This window comes from Pseudophryne corroboree, chromosome 1 (assembly GCF_028390025.1).
Source record: "Pseudophryne corroboree isolate aPseCor3 chromosome 1, aPseCor3.hap2, whole genome shotgun sequence".
Classification (NCBI taxonomy): domain Eukaryota; kingdom Metazoa; phylum Chordata; class Amphibia; order Anura; family Myobatrachidae; genus Pseudophryne; species Pseudophryne corroboree.
Window position 1 is genome coordinate 879,843,861 of NC_086444.1, and position 23,491 is coordinate 879,867,351.

The 23,491-nt window shown below is 44.6% G+C and overlaps 1 protein-coding gene across 3 annotated transcripts in view; it reads left to right on the plus strand.

Moving 5' to 3' along the window:
- The window catches only part of ADAMTS3 (ADAM metallopeptidase with thrombospondin type 1 motif 3), a 375,923-nt gene that overhangs the window by 126,568 nt on the left and 225,864 nt on the right, over nucleotides 1-23,491 (plus strand). For all 3 annotated transcript variants that reach the window (XM_063920099.1, XM_063920100.1, XM_063920101.1), the window contains one exon: nucleotides 6,303-6,453. In XM_063920099.1, coding sequence (XP_063776169.1) covers nucleotides 6,303-6,453 — 151 coding nt within the window. The remainder of the gene's footprint in view (nucleotides 1-6,302; nucleotides 6,454-23,491) is intronic.

Consider the following 23,491-nt stretch of genomic DNA (forward strand, 5'->3'; position numbering starts at 1 on the left):
GTGCCACTCCTAGATGGGCCAGGTGTTTGTGTCGGCCACTAGGTTCGCTTAGCTTAGTCACACAGCTACCTCATTGCGCCTCTTTTTTTCTTCTTTGCGTCATGTGCTGTTTGGGGAGTGTTTTTTGGAAGGGCCATCCTGCGTGACACTGCAGTGCCACTCCTAGATGGGCCAGGTGTTTGTGTCGGCCACTAGGGTCGCTTAGCTTACTCACACAGCTACCTCATTGCGCCTCTTTTTTTCTTCTTTGCGTCATGTGCTGTTTGGGGAGTGTTTTTTGGAAGGGCCATCCTGCGTGACACTGCAGTGCCACTCCTAGATGGGCCAGGTGTTTGTGTCGGCCACTAGGGTCGCTTAGCTTACTCACACAGCTACCTCATTGCGCCTCTTTTTTTCTTCTTTGCGTCATGTGCTGTTTGCGGAGTGTTTTTTGGAAGGGCCATCCTGCGTGACACTGCAGTGCCACTCCTAGATGGGCCAGGTGTTTGTGTCGGCCACTAGGGTCGCTTAGCTTAGTCATCCAGCGACCTCGGTGCAAATTTTAGGACTAAAAATAATATTGTGAGGTGTGAGGTATTCAGAATAGACTGAAAATGAGTGGAAATTATGGTTTTTGAGGTTAATAATACTTTGGGATCAAAATGACCCCCAAATTCTATGATTTAAGCTGTTTTTTAGTGTTTTTTGAAAAAAACACCCGAATCCAAAACACACCCGAATCCGACAAAAAAAATTCGGTGAGGTTTTGCCAAAACGCGGTCGAACCCAAAACACGGCCGCAGAACCGAACCCAAAACCAAAACACAAAACCCGAAAAATTTCAAGTGCACATCTCTAGAATGTGGTATTCCTCCTAGCGCTGGAATGTGTATATCTTTTTCTTTCTATATGCTAATTGTGAGTAAATTGGAGGCTTACTCTGGTACACATAATTAGCTGCATTTTGGGGGACTTCTATTACGCACCACTACTGAAAATATTTTCTTGTTCATTATATTTGAGGATATTACTTAATTCTAACATCCAGATGTGGGTGTTGCGCATACACAAATACGGATTTGTTGCTATGTTCTGACGGTTTTACTGACATTTTAATTTATTTTTATATTAATTAGGTTTAGGAATATTGTATAGGATTTGTTTAAGAAATCTGGGTATTTCCAGTCCAGATGCTTGAACCTCCCAGTGTGCACTGTTATTGTATAGTATAGCTGGCTGAGCATACTGGAATTTTATAGTTCTACACCTGGAGACGCAAAAGTGCAGCACCCCTGACATAGACTGATGCAAGACATATAGGTGTAAAAAGCATATCATTTTTTCCTTTGGGGTGGACCGTTTTGTTCACATATTCTCCTAAAAAGGTCAAACTAAATGAAAATGGCTTTTGCAGACAATAGGCTGAGTAAGCCAAGTAAGGTAAGAAAGCCATTTGTTCACATAACAACTCTTAGGAAAGGTTGACTTTGCATACGAAAAGAAGCGTATTGGCACGCACAGACGTTGTGCCAGCCTAATATTGCTGCACAGCAACAGTAAGACGTCCATGATACAGTGACTTCTTCCAGATTAATCCTGTACGGTTCACTCATTTCACCCTCTGGATCTGTTAATACAGTAGTAGCCACAGTTAGACAAGTTACATAACATTTGAGAAATGTGCTACCCATAAAATGGAATAAATGATGGAAACAGATGACTTTATTATTTCAGTGAGGGCTTAGTCATACACTTGGGCTACTTTACCTGAAAGAAACTTTCAGAATGGACTAGGCAAAACATGTGGTCTGGCACTCAAGTAAACGAAAGTAAATATTCCTATAGCAAGCGTAGACCTTGACACCAAAATAAAGTGTTTCATAAATGCATCTGATGCTCCATTCTCACTTGACTGGAATATATCATCTTTACAGACAGAACTTATATAGAAGTAGCACAGGGAGGTGCACTGGTGCAAATAAGAATAAATTGGCAGAAGTCTCTTAAGAAATTATTTGCAACCACAGAATTCCCTTTAGAACAGTAAACGTTTAGGAAGTACAGTATCAAATGAAATCACATTTTTTATAGCTTTTCCTAGATTGTGCTGAAGATGCATGGTGAGTTATTTACATATAAATTTGTTGTGTGACTTAGAAAATGCTCTGTAAATCCGTAGAAAATGCTAAGCTTGTTCTTGACTACTTTGTATACTCTACTTACTGAGCGGTGCAAAGGCAAGGCATGAGAAACATTTTTTGTATTCTATGACTCGTGTATACCCTGGCAGACTTTTTATTACACAAAGTATATGGAAGTCACACATTTGGGAAGGAACACAGAATGGTCCTGATACAGAGACACGCTATTTGCTTTGCTGCTGCTGCAACGCAAAAATATGCTAATGTTGCAGGAGGCATCTGAGGACAAATATGGCAGTATCGCAGATTGGAGTGCTGCAGCCAAAGACGCCACATTGGATCACAGTCATGACCATCGGCTGTAACGTTGACCATCTAGTGAGCCTAAGACTACTCAGAATGTCTGTCTCAGCTAACTAGCCGAGACCACTACCAGAAAATGGGGGCCAACATGTCCCCGTTTTTACAAATGGTGGCCATCAGCGCCCGTTCCCTACACCTAAATTCCCGCATCATGGCCCTCATTCCGAGTTGTTCGCTCGCTAGCTGCTTTTAGCAGCATTGCACACGCTAAGCCGCCGCCCTCTGTGAGTGTATCTTAGCATAGCAGAATTGCGAACGAAAGATTAGCAGAATTGAGAATAGAAAATTCTTAGCAGTTTCTGAGTAGCTCGAGACTTACTCCTACACTGCGATCAGTTCAGTCAGTTTCGTTCCTGGTTTGACGTCACAAACACACCCAGCGTTCGGCCAGACACTCACCTGTTTCTCCAGCCACTCCCGCGTTTTTCCCTGAAACGCCTGCGTTTTTCCGCACACTCCCAGAAAACGGCCAGTTTCCGCCCAGAAACACCCACTTCCTGTCAATCACACTACGATCACTTCAACGATGAAAAAACTTTGTTACGCCGTGAGTAAAATACTAAACTTTTGTGCAAATTTACTTGGCGCAGGCGTTCTGCGAACATTACGCATGCGCAGTTTGCGACTAATTGCTCCGTAGCGAAAAAAAATAACGAGCGAACAACTCGGAATGAGGGCCCATGTCAATCATGCTGCTGCTTATGGCACTGCGACTGTTGTCGCATAAAGAGACCTGCACATACGCAGATCTCCAACCTATGCAGTCTAGCTGCGAAAACAGATGGCTATCCGCCACGTGAGGTTACGCAGCCGCCGCGACCTGCCCCAGCAATGGTCCGGACCATGCCCCTTAAACGGAGCATCGACGTGGAGTCGATGCCCCGTTCCCGCCCTCTCCAGGTCTTAAACTGCTTTGTGAAGAGAACGCACTTTAGAACCTTACATATGCGTGTACATGCGCAGATGTGCAAAAAACGCTTTGTAGGGATTTTTGCCCATCAGCGACAGGGTCTGAATTAGGCCCTATATTCTGTGTTCGACCGTGGCTGTATTTGCATATGTAAATGCTATGCAGCACTGTTTTCCTAGCATGCACAGTATGCAGATGCAGGTGTGGTCACACACAGAATATACACATGGCGCATATAATTTTAATCAGCAGAATCTGCTTGTATGTCTTATTTGTATAGCGCTGGTGAAGTGCTAAATGTTCTCTTAATTTTTTAAAAGTTGGCAATATAAATGATTAGCCCTTCAAATAGTTCTTTTGTTTTCCACCTGCTTAATCATAGGGCCTTTTTTTGTGCAGCCATGATCTACCATGAACAAAAAGCCTGTAAATTGATAAGTTGCTATGTGCCCACTACAACTTACTATTCTCTTGTATCAGCATTTTAATGAACTAAAGAATTTTATGCTGCGTATTCAGCATCATAAAGGGCAGTCATTTACTTCAGGTCAGGGAAGAGCCAAGTTATAGAAGTTATATGAAGTTCTAATAGCTGCAAAGGTATGTTTGGCGCAAAAAACTTGATTATCATTTTGACAGGAGCCACAACTCTGTGCTCTATAGATGCTGGCATTGGTTATAGGTTAGCTACTTTAGTCCAGGGGTGTCAAACTCGCCTCCGGCTGTTGTGGAACTACACATCCCAGCATTCCCTGTCACAGTTGCAGCAGTACCTAATACAAAATGTATGGCAAGGCATGCTGGGATGTGTAGTTCCACAACAGCTGCAGGGCCGTGAGTTTAACACCCCTGCTCTAGTCCCTCCAACATCAAATAGGCAACATCAAAATACACGGGGACACAGTAGTTGACTGTGATACTCAGGGGCAGATGTATTAACCTGGAGAAGGCATAAGGAAGTGATAAACCAGTGATATGTGCAAGATGATAAAGGCACCAGCCAATCAGCTCCAATATGTAAATTAACAGTTAGGAGCTGATTGGCTGGTGCCTTCATCACCTTGCACATATCACTGGTTTATCACTTCCTTATGCCTTCTCCAGGTTAATACATCTGCCCCTCAGTGCTTTTGTTGGTTTTCTGATGCTCTAATTGGTTACAGTTTGAACCATTTATAGATTTCTCTTCTACTTATTTTTTTCCATGGGTACAATTGAATTTCTTACATATTTCACAAAGGTTTCTAAAAAAAAATATGTAGGCAAGTGGAAGAAATGTGAAGGGTTTTTTCCTAAAATTGATACTTAAGGTCTGCAAAATGTAAGATGTCCAGCCAGAGCCGGACTGCCCATCTGGCAATTCTTGCAAATGCCAGAAGGGCTGATCGCTTGATGGGACAGTCTGGCCATGCATAGAGACCCGGGCTGGCCGATCATTCTGCTTGACTGCCCGGCTCATATAGACAGGGGCTGGCTGAGCAGCGCTATCTCTTGGCGCTCTGTTCGACAGCCCAGCAAACAGAGAAACAGTGGTGTGCCACGAGGTCAGCCCACCTGTGACTTGCGGTACGCCCCCGTGTGCTGGGACCATACCCCCTTTTCGTAAACAGGTGCAGTACAGTGCTAGTCCATCCCTGTGTCCAGCTGAATATGTACCTTGGATAATTCAATTGCTACATTTACAATAGAGCTAGATAAATACTGAATTAAATGTTGCATGTATGCTCCTAACCATGACAATATTTTTTATTCTTATACCAAGTGGGAAAGTTATGGGAAAAGGATGTTCCTTGGTTACCCTCTTCTTGGCCTTATGTTGAATGTAAAGCTGCATGTAAGTTTTTGGTTTCTTGGGTACAGAATGGGCCTGATGCAGAGGTTCATGTAGTTGAGCGATTATTACTACTGCACATGTGCAAATTATTCTGAAACCCCTGCATAATTTACCCCGAGTGTATGCACAAATGTGCTGTTGCATAGAGAGCCACTGGTATCATACATGGCGAGGCAAAGAGATGGGTGTTCCTGGTCAGTGACTGGGGGTGGTCTGAAGTAAACATGGTCATGTAATGAGAGTATTGCTGGCGTGTCACTGCAAGTGGACTGCTTTCTCAGGAGCATAGCTGCTTACACAAAGGCCATGTTCAGATGGAGACACTGCGCCTGCAAGAGGCTGGTGCAAGTGTGGATGGTGAAGACAGTGGAGTACCGATGCTGCATTGTAAAGAACCGCCAGCAGTGCTACTGCATACAGGTGCCAGAAAATGGGCGTCTCAGGGATTGCACTCTCCGGTGCACACTACTACAAATTGGAAGACTAAAACGGCCAATTGCATATTATCGCACCCGCGACTGGCGTTAGAGAAGACGCAGCCATGTCCATCTCTGGATCAGGCCCAATGTGTGCTATTGACATTTTACACTGAATTAATATTGCACAATTCTGCACACTCTTTCCCGCAAATGTACGTTTTGTAAAATTAAAAAAACAAAAACTAAACCATAATACAGTGCATGCAGTATTTGTGCATATTATAAGCAGATTGAAGTGATGGTGAGGTCTGGTTGTAGGGTTTATAGGATTATCCCAGCCCACCAAACTTTGACCTTTACACTGTTTCGTTGTTAAGACTGTGTGGAAGAAATAAGAATTAGTAACACAGGGGCAGATTTATTAAGCTCGGCGAAGTGATAAATTGTAAGGTGATAAAGGACCAGCCAATCTGATCATAACTGACATTTTTCAAACACAGCCTGTGATATGGCAGTTAGGAGCTGATTGGCTGGTACTTTATAACCTTCCACTTTATCTCTTCACCAAGCTTAATAAATCTGCCCCACAGTGTCCAATGGTCAAACAAAGAAGACCACACTTTTAAAAATACTGTATATATTTTTTCTATGTTTAGGCTGGAATGATCCGAACAAAAGAAGATGAATTTTTCATCGAACCTCTGGAGAAAGGCAAACAAAAGGAGGAGGAAAAAGGAAGAATACATGTGATATACAAAAGATCTACTGCAAAGAGAGCTTTTCCTGAAGATGTCCCCAACAGATCAGGTCAGGAGCAACTTTAGAATCATTGTGTTATTGCTTATATGGAAGGCACATGAACTGGGAAAGCCATGTACTACTGTATCTATGCACATAAAGGAAAAAAAAAGTATGTATTGTATAAAATTAATAGTATTTGCACACAAGAGATAAATGCATAAAATATAACTATGGGGAGAATTAGGGTGGGGAAAGTAGTGAGAGTTCTTTTACATGTTGGGTTTTATGTATGAAGCGGAGGCTGGAAGTGCCGCTTTACAATTTCACCTCCAACCTGCAGGGAAGCCGCCGTTCCTAAATAAAGCCCATTGTATCTTGTTCTCTATTTAATGCATATAAAAAGGAAAGATTTTTTTCCATGCCGTGTTGCCTGACTAAAACACGTATTCCTGACCAAGTGACCAAGGGGTCTATTCATCATCACTTAATTTCCACAGAAGTAGGTGAAACTGAAATTTTTTACCTGCATTTGTAAAAAAAAACAAGTTTTGGGGACATTCATCTTTAAGGTAACATGCTCCTGCTTACCTTTCACTCCCAATCTGGCCTGGCTTCCCCATACACTAGTATAGGAACCTCATTCATCAAGCTCTGAAACTACAGTATTATTGGAGCTTGACTGTGGGAGCATTCGCCATCTGCAGATGGCAAATGCTCCCTCACCCCTGCTTCTTTTTTATAGGAAGCAGTCCTAGCTTGTGAACAGGGATCCTTCTGGATGCCTCCTACCCTGTCTGTTTTCTTCTACCGGCCTTGTGTACATTAATGCAGGTGCACTAATACTAGCATTACCAATTTTTTCACTTCTACGAAAGTAGCGGTGAAAAGATATGTGGAGAGAGCTGATTTTCGGAGCAGCTGTCTCCATGCAGGAGCAATTATGAATTGCTCTGTCGCTCGTGGTGAGTCAGAATGTTAATTATCGAGGGGCCGGACAGGTCAGCAGTGTGAAAAAAATGTTTTGGTCTTTAAGGTGTGAAACCATGGCTAGCCTGTGACTGGTAGCGATCATACACAAAAGGTGATTTTTTTAAATCAGGGAAGATTTAATGTTGGCCCCCAAAACTACAGCGACTACCCCTCCAACCTTTTCTCTCTCTCTGTGAATACAAACTCTGCACCAGCTGTCCCAGCTTCAGTCACTCCAGAAACAGCCATCAGAAGGGGTGGATTAAGAGATGAGCGGGCCCATGTGCCGCCTCCATGCGGGCCCTATCCTTTCTACTGCACATGGTCTCCAGGAACATGCCAGGAAGCTGTGGCTTGTACAAGCCGCCGCTTAGTAAATAACTCTCTGTGACACTAAGTAAGCATTATGGTCTCAGGATCATTTGCTGAAGCCCTAGTCAACAACTTGAACAGAGTGACTGGCACCTTGAACCTAAAGTGCTACCACAACATCTTAAAGCGCCATGCAATACCATCTGTTCTTGATGGTTGAATCTATTGCATAATGTGCAGAAAAACATGGAAAGACTTTTAGTTGGCACCTCATTGTTTGCAGTAGGCAAAACCCATTGTGGTTTAGCAAGGCAATATGCACATCTTTTCAAGCTTATGATTTGTGTTATGGAACGTATGTGCACCCATTTTTATACAGCATTTACAAGCAGTGCCCACATACTTTTTATGTCAGTAGTACTTCAGCACATATAAAATCCAAAAGAAATCCCCATAAAAACCTTTTGTATAGCGAAGGTCAGTTTAGCATAGAGTTGAATGATTCCCATGCTTTGGACAGTTAGCGCTCCCTTTTACTGTTGTGTGAACAGAGCATTTTGAAGATGATCGTGTGTCTCTACCGTCACAATGGTATCCCATTAACTAATCAGAATTAAAAAGGAAAGGTGATGATATAGCGGAAACCTATTGATGTCAATGGTTATTTAGAATTTATTGAGGGCTTCAGCTGTAGATTCCTTTCGACCTTGAGTAGATTTTGGGTATTCTGTTTCCTGTGAAACAATTTATCTCAAGTGTGTTATGTTGTATATTGTGTTAATTTATACGCCTTTGGTGTCTAGACTATTTTCATTGCTCATTGTATTTCTGGAAGACTTTTGTTTCTTAACAACAGAAGATCTGCTACCACTGCTTAGTTCATCACTGTAATTAAAATAGTAAAGCATAAATAAAGGTCTTTTCTGAAATGGTCTGCTTCATGTTGACAGATTATTACTGTGCTGTGCTTATCCCTAATTAATATAGCACAAATCATACATGCTCCATTATGACCAGTAAATTGTTCAAAACCTTTCAGATGTCATTTAAACAGTGTGAACATTTCTGTGATCCATTTGAGAAAAGTGCTTGTTAAAAAACACTGTGGGCGCAAATGTGCTTTTAGTTATTACCTCTCAACAAACTAAAGGCTAGTAAGTGAGTCTTTATCTGCAGGCTGCCTCTGAGCCAGAATGCTTGTGTATATGGTGAGGTTGTCATGACACTAGGCGGCAGTGCCTTTGTCACAGGTGGGAAACACGCACAAGTTAAGGATGATTTGAGTGTTGCTCCTGGTTGCTTGGGAATGACAGATCTTAGAGCACAGGCTGATATAATAGAACTCCTAATGAGCCTCTTCTGTTTAGGTCCATACCAAATATTAAACCAGTAGGACAGCTAGCTGTTTAAACACTTAACTGACGATTTTCCCCTTCAAAACCGTTCATAACTTTGTTGTTTTTAAAAAAACATAGTTTAAAACGTTTTTTTTTTTTTAATATTTAAGTATTATATTATGCATATCTGCAGAACGGATCTCCTCGACAAAAACTGGGGGACACTGTGGGGCGGCGCGGTTGCATGTGATCTGACCATGCCAGTTAAGTGGTGGAATTTGTTGTCGTAATACATTTCCCAAATATGGAACAGTTTGATGACTGCTGGAACAATTAATGACTAATATAATTAAGTGTAAAGAATGGGACTAATTATACTAAATTTTATCTTTACTGATATATGTATTACCAGAGTTTTGTTTATATTAATCATTTTTTTTAGCAGCAACATACTGTAAATAATTAAGAAGCAACGCACAGTTTCTTAGTGGAAATGCAATTAATGACTTATCCACTAACTATAAAAAAATACTGTCCATGCTATAAGTGCAAATGTCACTGCACTTCATGGTGACCTCAGATAGTCTTATGAGCTCTTCTTTCATGCTATTCATTTTAGTATGTGTAATGCTGTTGCTAATATTAACAACTAAATTAATGATTTCACACGCTATGTCTCTAAGGTGTGATGACACTGTTTATATAAGAAATTAAGGGAATAAGACCAGACAGCCTTGGTCAAATTGAAACAAATGGGAGATGTAGGCTTTGTCCTTTTTGTGTACTAAAACAACACATTTAAATGTGTAGACAAGCAGGCCATTTCCCCTTTCTTCAGAAATGGGATAAATGAAAAGACGTGTGATCACTCTTTTTCCTCTGAGATCCTAATTAGACAATGGTTTTTATTGAATTCCTTGTAAGAGGTTGAGCTGGCCATTTAAAATTTTCAAAGGAGTTCTCACTGTGGTGGTTGGTCCTGTTTTTTTCACATCCTTTTGCAGCAAAAATTGTTTAGGCATTATTCATGGAGAGGTCAGTTTGTATATCTTTTCACACGATGAGGCTCATCCATTATTCTTTTCTGTGAGAATTTTAGTTTGTAGAAATGGAGCCACTTAGCCAAGGTAACTTTAACAAATCGTATGTTATTACTTTCCAGCATATTCAACAAAGCTTCTTCTATTGAATTTACAAAGTCACCTGACTGCATCTATGCAATTTGAAGTGTGTAAACGCCGGATCCATTCTGTAAATACATAAAACATTGGATCCACACTAAATATTCCCAAACACACTCTGATCTTGCCTTATCCACACTATACTTACACAAACATACCCTGACCCTGATATTGCTAGATCCACAATAAATTCTCACTGGCTGGTACACAATAAATTCACGGAAATACACCCTTACAGTATGTGTAATCTGGACTTTTATTTGATTGTAGTGTGGATCCAGTTTATTGTGTGTTTATGTGAATTCTGTGAATTCGGTTTTAAGTATGATGATATGAGTTATATTTTTTATTCTTTAATCATTTGATTTATGCCCTTGGCAATGCTAAGCCTGTAAAAATGCCACAGTAAAATCTTTACAATGTGCTTCTCAATTTGTTTCAAAAGCCGTGTCTAACATACAAAACTTGTCATAAACTTTATGTTAGTTTCAATCTGGAAGCTATAAAAAAACAGAACTCTAAAGGAAGATACAATGTGCATTAGTCAATCCTACTATGAAATATAGAGATCAGTGTATAATAGTATTTCTCTATCGTCCTAAGTGGATGCTGGGGTTCCTGAAAGGACCATGGGGAATAGCGGCTCCGCAGGAGACAGGGCACAAAAGTAAAGCTTTTACAGGTCAGGTGGTGTGTACTGGCTCCTCCCCCTATGACCCTCCTCCAGACTCCAGTTAGATTTTTGTGCCCGGCCGAGAAGGGTGCAATTCTAGGTGGCTCTCATAAAGAGCTGCTTAGACAGTTTAGCTTAGGTTTTTTATTTTACAGTGATTCCTGCTGGCAACAGGATCACTGCAACGAGGGACAGAGGGGAGAAGAAGTGAACTCACCTGCGTGCAGGATGGATTGGCTTCTTGGCTACTGGACATGAAGCTCCAGAGGGACGATCACAGGTACAGCCTGGATGGTCACCGGAGCCGCGCCGCCGGCCCCCTCGCAGATGCTGAAGCAAGAAGAGGTCCAGAATCGGCGGCTGAAGACTCCAGCAGTCTTCTAAGGTAGCGCACAGCACTGCAGCTGTGCGCCATTTTCCTCTCAGCACACTTCACACGGCAGTCACTGAGGGTGCAGGGCGCTGGGGGGGGGCGCCCTGGGAGGCAAATGAAAACCTTTTAAAAGGCAAAAAATACCTCACATATAGCCCCCAGAGGCTATATGGAGATATTTACCCCTGCCTAAATGTACTAAATAGCGGGAGACGAGCCCGCCGAAAAAGGGGCGGGGCCTATCTCCTCAGCACACGGCGCCATTTTCTGTCACAGCTCCGCTGGTCAGGACGGCTCCCAGGTCTCTCCCCTGCACTGCACTACAGAAACAGGGTAAAACAGAGAGGGGGGGCATATTAATGGCTATATATTTATATAAAAAGCAGCTATAAGGGAGCACTTAATCATAAGGCTATCCCTGTCATATATAGCGCTTTTTGGTGTGTGCTGGCAGACTCTCCCTCTGTCTCCCCAAAGGGCTAGTGGGTCCTGTCTTCGTATAGAGCATTCCCTGTGTGTCTGCTGTGTGTCGGTACGTGTGTGTCGACATGTATGAGGACGATATTGGTGTGGAGGCGGAGCAATTGCCAAATATGAGGATGTCACCCCCTAGGGAGTCGACACCGGAATGGATGCCTTTATTTGTGGAATTACGGGATAGCGTCAACTCGCTTAAGCAGTCGTTTGCCGACATGAGGCGGCCGGACAATCAATTAGTGCCTGTCCAGGCGCCTCAAGCACCGTCAGGGGCTGTAAAACGCCCTTTGCCTCAGTCGGTCGACACAGACCCAGACACAGGCACTGATTCCAGTGGTGAGGGCGACGAATCAACCGTATTTTCCAGTAGGGCCACACGTTATATGATTTTGGCAATGAAGGAGGCGTTACAGTTAGCTGATACTACAGGTACCACTAAACAGGGTATTATGTGGGGTGTGAAAAAACTACCAGTAGTTTTTCCCGAATCAGAAGAATTAAATGACGTGTGTGAGGAAGCGTGGGTTGCCCCCGATAAAAAAACTGCTAATTTCAAAGAAGTTATTGGCTTTATACCCTTTCCCACCAGAGGTTAGGGAGCGCTGGGAAACACCTCCTAGGGTGGACAAAGCGCTAACACGCTTATCAAAACAAGTGGCGTTACCCTCTCCTGAGACGGCCGCACTTAAAGATCCATCAGATAGGAGGATGGAAAATATCCAAAAAAGTATATACACACATGCAGGTGTTATACTACGACCAGCTATTGCGACTGCCTGGATGTGCAGTGCTGGGGTAGTTTGGTCAGAGTCCCTGATCGAAAATATTGATACCCTGGACAGGGACAATATTTTACTGTCGTTAGAACAAATAAAGGATGCTTTTCTTTATATGCGTGATGCACAGAGAGATATCTGCACACTGGCATCACGGGTAAGTGCTATGTCCATTTCGGCCAGAAGAGCTTTGTGGACACGACAGTGGACAGGCGATGCGGATTCAAAACGGCATATGGAAGTTTTGCCGTATAAGGGGGAGGAGTTATTTGGGGTCGGTCTATCGGATTTGGTGGCCACGGCTACGGCCGGGAAATCCACCTTTCTACCTCAAGTCACTCCCCAACAGAAAAAGGCACCGACCTTTCAACCGCAGCCCTTTCGTTCCTTTAAAAACAAGAGAGCAAAGGGCTATTCATATCTGCCACGAGGCAGAGGACGAGGGAAGAGACAGCAACAGGCAGCTCCTTCCCAGGAACAGAAGCCCTCCCCGGCTTCTACAAAAGCCTCAGCATGACGCTGGGGCTTCTCAAGCGGACTCGGGGGCGGTAGGCGGTCGTCTCAAGAATTACAGCGCGCAGTGGGCTCACTCGCAGGTAGATCCCTGGATCCTGCAGATAATTTCTCAGGGGTACAGGTTGGAATTAGAGACGTCTCCACCTCGCCGTTTCCTGAAGTCTGCTTTACCAACGTCCCCCTCCGAAGGGGAGACGGTTTTGGAAGCCATTCACAAGCTGTACTCTCAGCAGGTGATTGTCAAGGTACCTCTTCTACAGCAAGGGAAGGGGTATTATTCCACTCTATTTGTGGTACCGAAGCCGGATGGCTCGGTAAGGCCTATTCTAAATCTGAAGTCCTTGAACCTGTACATAAAGAAGTTCAAGTTCAAGATGGAGTCACTCAGAGCAGTGATAGCGAACCTGGAAGAAGGGGATTTTATGGTATCCTTGGACATCAAGGATGCGTATCTCCACGTTCCAATTTACCCCTCACACCAGGGGTACCTCAGGTTCGTTGTACAAAACTGTCACTATCAGTTTCAGACGCTGCCGTTTGGGTTGTCCACGGCACCTCGGGTCTTTACAAAGGTAATGGCCGAGATGATGATTCTTCTTCGAAGAAAAGGCGTATTAATTATCCCATACTTGGACGATCTCCTAATAAGGGCAAGGTCCAGAGAACAGCTAGAGATGGGATTAGCACTATCTCAAGAGGTGCTAAAGCAGCACGGATGGATTCTGAATATTCCAAAATCCCAATTAATGCCGACAACTCGTCTGCTGTTCCTGGGGATGATTCTGGACACAGTTCAGAAAAAGGTTTTTCTTCCCGAGGAAAAAGCCAAGGAGTTATCCGACCTGGTCAGGAACCTCCTAAAACCAGGAAAGGTGTCTGTACATCAATGCACAAGAGTCCTGGGAAAAATGGTAGCTTCTTACGAAGCAATTCCGTTCGGCAGATTCCATGCAAGAATTTTTCAAAGGGATCTGTTGGACAAATGGTCAGGGTCGCATCTTCAGATGCACCTGCGGATAACCCTGTCGCCAAGGACAAGGGTATCTCTCCTGTGGTGGTTGCAGGAGGCTCATCTATTGGAGGGCCGCAGATTCGGCATACAGGATTGGATCCTGGTGACCACGGACGCCAGCCTGAGAGGCTGGGGAGCAGTCACACAGGGAAGAAACTTCCAGGGAGTGTGGACGAGCCTGGAAAAGTCTCTTCACATAAACATTCTGGAACTAAGAGCGATCTACAATGCTCTAAGCCAGGCGGAACCTCTGCTTCAAGGAAGACCGGTGTTGATCCAGTCGGACAACATCACGGCAGTCGCCCATGTAAACAGACAGGGCGGCACAAGAAGCAGGAGTGCAATGGCAGAAGCTGCCAGGATCCTTCGCTGGGCGGAGAATCACGTGATAGCTTTGTCAGCAGTATTCATCCCGGGCGTGGACAACTGGGAAGCAGACTTCCTCAGCAGACACGATCTTCACCCGGGAGAGTGGGGACTTCATCCAGAAGTTTTTCACAGGCTAATAAACCGTTGGGAAAAACCAATGGTGGACATGATGGCGTCTCGCCTCAACAAAAAACTGGACAGGTATTGCGCCAGGTCAAGAGATCCGCAGGCAATAGCTGTGGACGCGCTGGTAACACCTTGGGTGTATCAGTCGGTGTATGTGTTTCCTCCTCTGCCTCTCATACCAAAGGTATTGAGAATTATACGGCGAAGAGGAGTAAGAACGATACTAGTGGCTCCGGATTGGCCAAGAAGGACTTGGTACCCGGAACTTCAAGAGATGGTCACGGACGAGCCGTGGCCTCTACCTCTGAGAAGGGACCTGCTCCAGCAGGGTCCGTGTCTCTTTCAAGACTTACCGCGGCTGCGTTTGACGGCATGGCGGTTGAACGCCAGATCCTAAAAGGAAAAGGCATTCCAGAAGAAGTCATTCCTACCTTGATAAAGGCAAGGAAGGAAGTCACCGCGAAACATTATCACCGTATTTGGCGAAAATATGTTGCGTGGTGCGAGGATCGGAGTGCTCCGACGGAGGAATTTCAACTGGGTCGTTTCCTACATTTCCTGCAATCAGGATTGTCTATGGGTCTCAAATTGGGATCTATAAAGGTTCAAATTTCGGCCCTGTCAATATTCTTCCAAAAAGAATTGGCCTCAGTCCCTGAGGTTCAGACTTTTGTCAAAGGAGTACTGCATATACAGCCTCCTGTGGTGCCTCCGGTGGCACCGTGGGATCTAAATGTAGTTTTAGATTTCCTCAAATCCCATTGGTTTGAACCACTAAAGAATGTGGATTTGAAATATCTCACATGGAAAGTGACTATGTTACTGGCCCTGGCTTCGGCCAGGAGAGTATCTGAACTGGCGGCTTTATCTTATAAAAGCCCTTATTTAATTTTCCATTCGGATAGGGCAGAGCTGCGGACGCGTCCGCATTTTCTCCCTAAGGTGGTATCAGCGTTTCACCTGAACCAGCCTATTGTAGTGCCTGCGGCTACAGACGACTTGGAGGACTCCAAGTTGTTAGACGTTGTCAGAGCCTTAAAAATATATATTTCAAGGACGGCTGGAGTCAGAAAATCTGACTCGCTGTTTATACTGTATGCACCCAACAAGTTGGGTGCTCCTGCTTCTAAGCAGTCGATTGCTCGTTGGATTTGTAACACAATTCAACTTGCACATTCTGTGGCAGGCCTGCCACAGCCTAAATCTGTTAAGGCCCATTCCACAAGGAAGGTGGGCTCATCTTGGGCGGCTGCCCGAGGGGTCTCGGCATTATAACTCTGCCGAGCAGCTACGTGGTCAGGGGAGAACACGTTTGTAAAATTTTACAAATTTGATACCCTGGCAAAAGAGGACCTGGAGTTCTCTCATTCGGTGCTGCAGAGTCATCCGCACTCTCCCGCCCGTTTGGGAGCTTTGGTATAATCCCCATGGTCCTTTCAGGAACCCCAGCATCCACTTAGGACGATAGAGAAAATAAGAATTTACTTACCGATAATTCTATTTCTCGGAGTCCGTAGTGGATGCTGGGCGCCCATCCCAAGTGCGGATTATCTGCAATACTTGTACATAGTTATTGTTAACTAATTCGGGTTATTGTTTAGGAAGCCATCTTTCAGAGGCTCCTCTGTTATCATACTGTTAACTGGGTTTAGATCACAAGTTGTACGGTGTGATTGGTGTGGCTGGTATGAGTCTTACCCGGGATTCAAAATCCTCCCTTATTGTGTACGCTCGTCCGGGCACAGTACCTAACTGGAGTCTGGAGGAGGGTCATAGGGGGAGGAGCCAGTACACACCACCTGACCTGTAAAAGCTTTACTTTTGTGCCCTGTCTCCTGCGGAGCCGCTATTCCCCATGGTCCTTTCAGGAACCCCAGCATCCACTACGGACTCCGAGAAATAGAATTATCGGTAAGTAAATTCTTATTTTCACGTCCATCACCCACAGGAAATAACAGGTAGGTAGGTAGACCACTATATGGTCAAAAGTGATTGGACACTGACAGGAAATAGATCAACAAGATTTTATTGACATAAGTACTTTATAAGAGTGTGTATCGCATTTCCAGCATTCGGGATCCCGTCGGTCAGCATCCCGACGCCGGGATCTCGGCCGCAGAATGCCGGCGCTTTGGGGGGGTGGGGAGGAGGGTAGCAAGCGCTGCGGACTCGTGGCGACCTGAGGTTGCCATGGGTACTATTGCCACTCTTTGGGTGTCGTGGACACCCACGAGTGGGAATAGTCCCTGCTGGTCGGCCTGCCGACCTTCAGGATTGTGAGGGCGGGGGAAGGGGGGGGGGGATGTAGGGGGAGGTAATGTGACCGGTGGTCTCCTGACCACCGGTCATATAACTACATCCCCTTTGTAGGTCAACCACCTGCATGGATTACTGCAGACACCACTCTTGGCAAACTGTCCACAATTTCCTGGACAACAGCAGGTGGTATGTTTTTCCATTTCGCTAAAAGTGCAGTGACTAACTGTGATCCCAGAGTTTCTCATTGGGGTTAAGACCTGGACTCTGAGATGGCCAGTCTATCCGTGTTACCAAATTTTCTGTACACAAGTACAGCGTCGCCCTTCAAACATGACATAGCTCAGCCTACGATGATCCCCTTTCCGGTTAGCTCCTTCCGGCAAGCCATTTCATTAGCAAATGATCTAATCTGTGCCCCTCTACCTGGCTTTATAACTTCATGAACACGTATCTGCTTCAGGAGCACACCATTGTGCTTGCACTTGCACGTGCGTGTGTGTTTGGGGGGGGGGGTGTCCAATCACCTTTGTTTACATAGTGTAGACAGATAGATTGATAGATGAGATGCAGTCACTATTCCAACAGTCAATATGTTGACAATAACAATGTCAACAATTATGACATCAACATTGTTGAAATATTGACACAAAACATGTCAACATGTTCACAATGCTGACATTCTTCACAGAGCGGAGGTTTAGGGTTAAGATGCGGGATGTGGTGGTTTGGATTAGGATACAGGGCAGGAGGATTAGGCTGCAGGAAAGGAAGGTTAGGGCTAGTGGCGGATTAACAGAGGAGAGGGCCTCTGTTCAGGCTCTGTACAGGTCCTCTCCTTTCTTGCATTGGCCGCAGCGCTGTAGACTCTGGATTTGTGCAGGTCTCTGGGAGCATGACGTCCGCACCTTTTTTCCGGCGACATATCTACTCTGTATGTGCAAATCACTGGGAAAATGAGCACTACACAATATTCCTTCTGATTTATGTCTTCAGAATAAAAATGCTGGTGCACACCCTAAAAGAATTAGGGTGTACAGTCCCCCCCCCCCCCCCCCCCCCCCTCCGCCATCTTTGTTTTGGCCTTCTGGTAGTGCTATGTTAAATATAGCCAGGGTGGAGATATGTTTTTGTTCCTCAACTGACCTTGATACAACTTTATTTAGTATGTTGCTCACTTACATAGTCTGTATTTCCTTAAATCTTTCAGATTTTCAATGTATTTTGATCCAGTAAAAAAATCTTGCTTAAATATTAATGTAATATACACAATGCACTCGGTTTTGAGTGTATTTTTTTAAAGTTAGTTTTGGTTCGATCAAAGTTTCTTAATGGCTATAGGTCAAAGTTCTGTTATATGGACAGGTATGCAATGAGTTCTTGTGATTGGTTAGTTCAGCTGCCCATCAATATATATATGAGGATGGTTTAATAAATAAAGTAACAAGACCTCTCGTATGTAATGTTCTCTATTACTTTCTAATTTCCTGCCAGGCCAGAGCAGATAGACCACTGCTTCCCCTCACACACATTAGACTGCGCCTCATATCAGTCATACATTCCCAACATCAGTCATTAGATGGTGGGGCTGGCAGAAACATGTTCAAACAATGAGATTGTGATATGATAACATTTTTGCATCTAAAGGGCACATCAGCAGCTTATATTAATCTCCAACTTGTCGAGGTATATGGTCAGGGCCGGATTATGGGATAATAATAATAATAATAATAATTTTATTTATATAGCGCTCTTTCTCCAATAGGACTCAAGGCGCTTAACAGATATATAGCATGATATAATACATAAAATAATGAAGTACATTTTCATAAAATACAGAAGCACGAAGATACTAAAAGGGACACTATGGAAATGCTTGAGTAAACAGGAAAGTCTTGAGTCTACTTTTGAAGGATTCTATAGTTGGGGCCTCTCGCACTGTGCGGGGAAGTGAGTTCCATAGAGTCGGAGCCGCATGACTAAAAGCTCGACCCCCAGATGAATTACGTGAGATTCTAGGTACTGCTAAAAGTCCTTCATCTACAGATCGCAGTAATCGAGTCGGGCAGTATGGGGTCAGAAGCTGTTTCAGGTACCTTGGGCCTTGGTCATGTAATGCTTTGAAACTCAGTAAGCCAATCTTGAAGATGATTCGCCATCTTACAGGCAGCCAGTGAAGGGAGTAGAGGATGGGTGTTATGTGGCTAGAACGGGGCTGGTTGGTTAACAGCCTGGCAGCTGTGTTTTGCACCAGCTGTAAGCGCTGCAATTCTTTTGCTGGTAGACCAAGGTAGAGGGCATTACAGTAGTCTAATCGAGATGATACAAATGCATGTATGACTTTTGGCAGATCATCTGAGGGAATTAAGTGCTTGATTCTGGCTATGTTCCTCAGGTGAAAGAATGAGGATTTGATTGTGGCTGATATCTGATGTTTAAGTGTCAAGCCACCATCCAGGACAACGCCAAGATTCCGCACACGATCACTGGTCTGTAATTCTGAATCCCCGAGTGTAAGTCCAGTTGGTTGGCTATGCTGCAGTCCTGTCCTTTGATGTTGCGGTCGTATTATAAGGACCTCTGTTTTATCCGGGTTCAGTCGTAGCCAGCTGGCGCTCATCCACTCCTGTAGTTCAGCTAGACAGCCATTTAGGGTTGCTATTGGGTTATCAGTGCCCGGAGCAAAGGACAAGTACAATTGTGTATCATCTGCATAGCAGTGGTAGACCAGGCCATGGCGCCTGATTATTTCACCCAATGGGAGCATGTATACTGCAAAAAGCATGGGGGATAGTATAGAACCTTGTGGGACACCACATGGCAATGGCACTGGTGGTGATGAGTATAATCCAGATGATACTCTCTGTGACCTGCCTGTGAGAAATGATTTGAACCAGCTTAGGACTGTGCCATCCAAACCACAGAAATGTATCAGTCGCTCAATCAGAAGCCCATGGTCCACGGTATCAAATGCTGCCGAGAGATCCAGAAGGATTAATATTGAACAGTCACCTCTGTCTTTTGCCATCAGAAGATCATTTAACACACACACCAGGGCTGTTTCAGTGCTATGTCTTCTCCTGAATCCTGATTGAAATGGATCATAAATATCATGGGTTGTCAGGCGGGTTTCCAGTTGATTTGCCACCACTTTCTCAATAACCTTTCCTAGGAAAGGAAGGTTTGATACCGGTCTGTAGTTGGTCATGCAGTCGGGATCTAAATTAGGTTTTTTAAGAAGCGGTCTAACAATTGCTTCCTTTAGGGGTCCAGGAAAAATGCCTGTCTGCAAAGAGCATTGAACAATTTTTGCAAAGACAGGACCAATTATATCCATACAACCTATTAGAAGCTTTGTTGAGGCTGGGTCCAGACCACAGGTGGTGGGACGCAAAATCCGAGCAATTTCAGCAGTGTCCTTTACATCCACTGGGTCAAAGCTGGTCCATGAAGGCAGGTAGCTTATATTGGCAGGCTTTGTAGTTTGGCACTCCTTTGATGGAACTGTGGAGATTCCAGCCCGGATGGTGGATATTTTATCTGCAAAGAAGTTTGCAAACTCGTTGCATCTTGCCTGGGAAAGGGTCTCATCAGTCTGCAGGCATGCTGGCTTGCAAAGCATCTCCACTGTGCGGAAAAGTTGAGCTGGCCTATTGTTTGCTGCTGTGATCTCATTTGACAGGAACTGTGATTTCTTACGAGTGATTGTCGATTGATATTCTTCGTTATGCTTTATTAGTTTTATTTTGTCATCCACTAGGTTAGTCTTCCTCCATCGTCTTTCCAGTCTACGCCCCCTTTTCTTGAGCTCACTAACACTGTTGTCGAACCATGGAGCTTGACGTTGTGGTTTGCGAGGTCTTATACGCACAGGGGCGATAATATCAATTGCAGCCATAACATCCCTATTATAATAACGGACTAAGGAACAGGGATCTTCACAGGCACCCAGTATAGCAGAGAGATCCAGATTTGCTGCAAGAGCCTGGGGAGTCATACCCCTCCTTGGACGATACCTGGTCAACTCCACGGGCAGAGATCTTATTTGAGGGGTTGCAACTGAGAACCAGAGGGAGTAGTGGTCTGACCAGATGACTGGGTTTATTTTTAGGTCAGTGACTTCTAATCCAATCTGAAAGACAAGATCAAGAGTATGACCACTTTTATGTGTGGCAGAGGGAATGACCTGTGTGAAGCCCAGACCATTCATTGTGCACAGGAGGTCTTGGCCAAGGCGTGAGAGCTCATCATCCACCCATGCATTGAAATCCCAGAGGATGAGCCATCTTTGATGTTCCAGAACCAGGCCAGCAACAGTGTCTGCAATTTCTTGTAGAAATATCTTTCCATCTCCAGGTGGACGGTAAATGAGAAGTACTCTGAAACCTAATCCTGTCGAACTCCGGGCAGCAATGCACTCGAATGAGCGAGTAGTTTCAATAGGGTGGACCCTAAGTTTAAGTTCTTTTTTGAAGCAGATAGCCACCCCGCCACCCCTGCGGTCCAGTCTTGGGTTGTGGATGACAGAGTAGTTTGTTGGTACTGCAGCCTCCAATATAGGTGCTGCATTTTCATCTAGCCAGGTCTCTGTAATACAGGCTAGATCTGCAGATTCAATAAGGTCAGCAATTGTTGCAGTCTTGTTTCTTATAGATCTGGCATTACAAAGAACTGACCTGATTGGGCATACCAGAGGGCCTTCAGTTTTCTTTATGTTAATTGCAGGAGCTCTGGGTATGGGGGTCACAAAGCAAGAGTTGACCGTTTTGTCCTTCCAAACATAGGGCCGTCTTTTGGGTATCACTTCTATTTGATTGTTCTTTGAGTATGGGGGTGAGCAGGTGGGCAAAGGACGTAGATGGTTACCGGGGGAAATACATTTCCGGCCTGCTCGCTTCCCACGAATGCGCCTGTGTTTTCTTTTTAAAATGCCAAGGGATTGGAGAATAGAAGCCTGTGATGGTGTGATAGGAACTGCAGAACGTGGTGGGCGGAGTGAAAGAATGAAGCTGGAGCAATACGTATACATTTGGACATCAATGACAGATTACTATAAGTTTGAGCTGCATATAATGATGATGAGAGAGGGAGAGAAAGCAGTGGGTTTTTTTTTTTCTTTTTGCTTTTTTTTTTTTCTTTTTTTTCCTTTTTGTGTTTTGTTTTCCCCCAATTCGGTATGTGATCCAAAATTATAATGGGTTTATGAACAAAGTTATTGCTATAACCTATTGGGTATATTTGAAGCAAGTGATAAATAAAATAACTGCTGATTTAGTCAATTATCCTAGGATAGGCAGACTTTGGAAAGGTGTTAGAAGCCAGTTCCTACTGTGTAGGTGTGAAAAGTCTCAGTGTGAGAGGCCTTTGATGTAGATTTCTTGTGTGGGGGTAGTGATAACATGTCCTGGGAAATGGATCCTGAGTTGAAACAGTGAGCCTTCAGCAATTCAGAGCCTGAATATACTGATATTAGTAGATTAATGCAATAAATCAGTTATTTGTTGCTCAGAGAACAGAGGTGGATGATGTCTAAGTGAGGGGCTGGATGTAGCCAAAGATAGGTTGTAATCCACAGTACCTTATCTGGGTAATGTCCAATGCAGAGTACAGCAGCTGCTAAACTGAAGGATTTCTCAGTGGAGATATGCAGAGGATTCAGTCCAGGATTCAATCCAGTGTGTATCTCAGCGCAGGAATGCAATCCGTTGGTTTTGATGAGATGTCCGCGTAGAGTAGTACAAGTTAAAGGTAAGTCCTTGGATATTTATGATGATTCATAGGTCAGTTGTGGTGAATTTAAGCTGTTTTATGGAGATGATCAGGAGCATACAAAAGGAGAGGCAGCCATCTTGGGCGCCAGTATCCAAAGTTTCTGGATGGGCAATTGGGGCTGTCGTCCCGGGGCCCCCGCATGTTAAGGGCCCCCACACACTGCCCCAGACTCCCAAATGCCACTCACATAAAACTGGAGTACAGTTTAATGCTCTTCGGTAGCTCAGCTGTTTTCTAACAGCTGCGCCGAGGAGATTCAGTGAATACAGTTTCACGACTCATGAGATAATGAAGAGCCGCCGAGCCAGTGTGTGCTCGCATGCATTGCTGGGCGGTGTCTGCGGGGTCGAGTGTCTCCCGTGAGATCCGGTCAGCCTATTGCGCCGAATCATGATGCCTCCCCCTCCCCGCCCCTTCACAGCCATGAGCCACCTAAAGCACTGCTGCCGGGATGCGGGAAGCCTCACATAGGCACTGCACATCATGGAAAGACAATGCGGTGGCTCCCATAGGCCTCCAGGTAACTCCTCTTCAGGGCACCTGAGTGCAGGCTCTTCTGCCCAGTCTCTCATTCTGTCTCTCCTCATGCCTGTCTCTTTCCCCCATGCCTGTCTCTTTCCCCCTAGGCCCCCTCTCTTTTAATGTCCCCTTTCTCTCCCATGACCCTCTCTCACCCCATGCCCCCTCTCTCTGTCTCTCCATGCCTCTCCCTCTCTCACTCTCTCTCTCTCCCATGCCCCCTTGTCTCTCCATGCCCCCTCTTTACCCCATATATATGGAACCCCCCTAAAAATCCTGTGTTTGCCTATATATATATATATATATATATATATACTTAGATCATTTTAATTATAAGGGCCCCTACAAGTTTGTTGCCCGGGGCCCCCGCATACCTTAATCCAGCCATGTTTATGGCGATAGCGTCTTGCCACGGAAACAGGTTTGGTGGATGTTC